The 3728-nt window shown below is 42.2% G+C and overlaps 1 protein-coding gene across 1 annotated transcript; it reads right to left on the minus strand.

Moving 5' to 3' along the window:
* Positions 1-547: 547 nt before the first annotated feature.
* Positions 548-2349, minus strand: LOC119429492 (tyrosine 3-monooxygenase-like; the record flags this gene model as incomplete). Its single annotated transcript, XM_037697106.1, has 6 exons — positions 2143-2349; positions 1211-1385; positions 1034-1122; positions 895-962; positions 773-823; positions 548-693 (listed from the first exon to the last, which is right to left on the minus strand). Coding segments are annotated over exons 1-6 (736 nt in total), but the record flags the coding sequence as incomplete, so codon positions are not given.
* Positions 2350-3728: the final 1379 nt, after the last annotated feature.

Here is a 3728-nt window from a genome sequence, read left to right on the forward strand (position 1 = left end):
TATATATATATATATATATATATATATATATATATATATATATATAGTATTTATATATAGTATTCCTCAACCTGTTTTAACAAATCCTTGAAATATATTTCGCTTATTTAGTCATCTGAAGACAATATACCCGTACGTACTCAAAATACATTTGTAATTGTGTTTTTTTGTTTTTGCTTTTTTGAATATCAGATAGTTCCCCAAGAAAGAAACCCCCTTAAATTATACATTTTTACATGTAAAAGAAAGCCTTGAAATGCTGTATATATTTTCTGTTAAGCCTCCTACATTCCTTATAATTCATTTTACAGTGGAAAAAAATGTGTCATTTTTATACTCTTCAAGCTACTTCACTTCCATGTTCCAAAGTGTTGTATTGATGGGTAAGTTACAAATCTTAGTACAGTATTTATTCGTCAAAAGCTTTTCTTAATTCCACTTTTTGTTTGTTTAAATGAAATAATTATTGATTTTGTTGCCAACGTCAATCTCAAATCTCTTAGTTTTGCAGCTGCCAGAACAGCATCAACCTCAAGGGTTTTGTCACCTTTCAGGAAGGCGGAGACGTCTCTGAGCTGAGGGATTTGGTCCTCTCCGTATCCACACTCCTCCTCCAGCTGCTGCAGGCCGTCCAGGAACTGCCTGCAGGCCAGGGTGGGATACACACTCCTCAGCTGCTGATAAACCTGCCTCCTGTAAACACAACCGCACCAAAACATCAGCACCTCTCTTGTTTTAACCCCAGCAGCGTCTGAACGAGTGCCGCCCTCACCATGTAGAGATTTCCTCTGCTGTGTACTCGACAGACGGCAGCGGGTCGCCTCTGTAGGCACAACAGTCAGGTTAGGAGCACGTTTGGAAACCAGAATCACATCCGTCTGATGCAGAACTCACTGTTTGTATCCGAAGGCAAGCTCGGAGATGGCAGCTCGTCTTTTTCTGTACTCTGAATCATTGTATCCCTGAAAAAAAGAAGTTAATTTAAAAAAAAAAGATTGTTTTTGTTTGTTTTCCAATATTTCTTGGCACTCACTGGATGATCATGGTCCAGATCCGGATCAAATTTGGTTATTAACAAATTACATCGGTCCAGATCTTTTATCCGTCGAGGAAACCAGGGAACTGTGATGTAGACGGAGGTCAGTTAGAGCTTTTTGAACATTCAGACAGTTCAGATGATTCAAACAGGACCATTAAATCAGCCTCTTGCCTTTCTCCTCCGGCACAGAGCGAACATCCCCCACCACCCTCTTCAGCGAGTTGATGAACACGTCCAGGTCAGAGCGATGGACTTCACACGTCATGAAGAAGTCCAGGTCAGGCAGGTCCGTCTTTGACTTCTTCCTCATCCGGCTCTCGATGTGAAAGAGTTTGGCTTCAAACGTCTAAAGAAAGAAAAGTTTCTGCTCAGTATATTCGGCCTTCTGCTTCCATTTGTGCCTAAAAATGGAAAAAAATTGAGTTCTTTTCTTTGATTTCCTGTTTTGAACAGAGATCTTAAAGCCCCTGCAGTTAAGAATGACTGAATTTAAAGATTTATTATAAATCCAAATTTATCCACATTTGAACACAAAAGGCTTTAAAACAAAAAATATTTTACTCCAATTTAATTCATTAATTATATATAATAAAAAATGACTATATAAGGATTTTTCTTTCCCTTAAAATTGTCTTAAAAAATAAAAAAACATGGATAATTTGCTAAATTGGGCCTGTTTTTACTCAAAGTTTTTTTTTTTTTTTAAATGTTAATGAAAATATATATATTTTGTTAGAGCCTTATAGATGTTAGTTTTATGCAGTATGTTTGGATAAATATAAACAGGCTTTTTTAAGTGACTCGCTTTAATTTAACCAGATTATATTTAAATTTAAATTAAATCTGTAGCCCTCTGAGGTAACTGGATTTGATTTGGTTTTATAAAAACGCACTTTTTATGTTGGAGATAAGAATAGGCATACATTTACAAAATAAAATGTTCATATATTTCAAATAAAAGTCAAACGTTTTGAACAGAAATGAACAAAAAGGAGCTCCATTTCACCAGAATGTTAGTCACACATACCAATATAAAATAAATAAACGTATAAAGGTGTAAAACTCGTTTTCCTGAGTTTATGGTTCTATTTTTGACTCCTTACCTCAAATATTTTCCCCGCTTGAAAGAATCCCGTGTTCTTCTCATTGCTGAGCGTGAACAGGACGTTTATCGTGACCCTGCCATCCTTGTCCTCGAACACAACGCCGTCCCCGAACCTGGAGGGCCCCGGGGAGCCCACGGAGCTGCTGCTGCGCTCCCTGCGAGCATCCTCGATCAGACTCTGCTTCCTGCAGCTGAATGTCTTCATGTCTCTGCTGCTCGGTCAGGTTGTGTGCCTACACCCCCTCTCCTGAGGGGGTTTAAATAGTCTGTCTTTTCAGCCGTGGCTGAATGGAGAGGAGCTGCGCAGGTGCAGCAGTGACTTTGGCTTTTTGGGGACCTTTTATGCGTCACGGTTTTATTTCCATGTTTTATTTAGGGCTGTGTTCAGGTCTTTTGAAGTGGGGTTCTGTAGAATGGTTATGAGCATTAATATCTTACCTGCTGCAGATGTCTCTGGCATGATCTCAGTTTGTGGAAATAAAAGTTTAATTCTGACCAGATTGACAAGCTAATGACTAGTCGGACTTCAATATACTAGTTTGTTTTCTGTTTAAGATCTATTACAGAACAGCAGCATTCTGAGTGAAGCAAAAGAAAACTGACATGATGTTGTCTATTTTAACAATACACTTTCAACATCAGGATATGATGTCACTGTATTGATCAAAACTAAAACATCTGGATGGATTATTTGAATGAGACTTCTTAAACTTCTCAGTTCACATAATGACCATCTCAAATGATTTAAGATGCCCATTAAAACAAATGAATGGGTTTACCTCCTGGGTTTGGGCATGGGCTGCCCCCTGTAGAGGGCGGGTACATGTCTTGGACCTGGGGGGTATAGAGTGCGTATCGGGAATAAGAATGAAATGTATCGTTATTGTATGTCTTTGAGTGAGTGAATGTGAGATTGAGGTTGGGATAGTGTGATTGTGTATGTGTATGAATGGGTATTTGTTAGGCCGAGACTCAGACTGCCCCCTCTTTGATACAACTGGGGGTGCTTGGCATCGCGCCCCTATCGCGCGGCCCCCTGGTGGGGTGTGCCCTTGCCTGCCGGCGTGCTTGGGGCCCTTGGTATCGGGGGCTGGGCGCTTGGGCGTGTGTCGGCTCGGCCTGGTGTCTGCCTGGTGGGGCTCGGGTCCTCTGGCCCTGTCGGGCCTTGGCCTGGGTGGTGTGAGTCCTCGGTGCCCGGGCCTCGGTGCCTGGACCTGGACCTACATCGGTGCGGCGGGTGCCGACGGAGGCCTATGAGTTTGTCGCTGTTGGCCCCGGGGGTCACTGTATGTGGTTGCTGGTGGGGATCTTCCGGTTCTCCCCTGTGGTCCGTTCTGGGGGGTGGGTGAGTGGTTCGTCCTGTGTGGGTGGCTCTGGGGGCTCCGCGGTCGGGGTCCCTCCTGGGGTCTTGGGCTCTGGTCCCCCCTTTTTTCGTCTGCCTCTGGTCTTGGGGGTCGGGTCTCTGCTGCTTCACAGTTACTAATAAATGTTCTATTAGAGAAGCCTTATACACTTATGCATGCTCACAACCACACACAAATAGAAGCAGGGATGTTTATGTAGGCTTTATATGTAGATATATAG

This window comes from Nematolebias whitei, unplaced genomic scaffold (assembly GCF_014905685.2).
Source record: "Nematolebias whitei isolate Nwh7 unplaced genomic scaffold, NemWhi1 Nwh_scaf_1619, whole genome shotgun sequence".
NCBI lineage: Eukaryota > Metazoa > Chordata > Actinopteri > Cyprinodontiformes > Rivulidae > Nematolebias > Nematolebias whitei.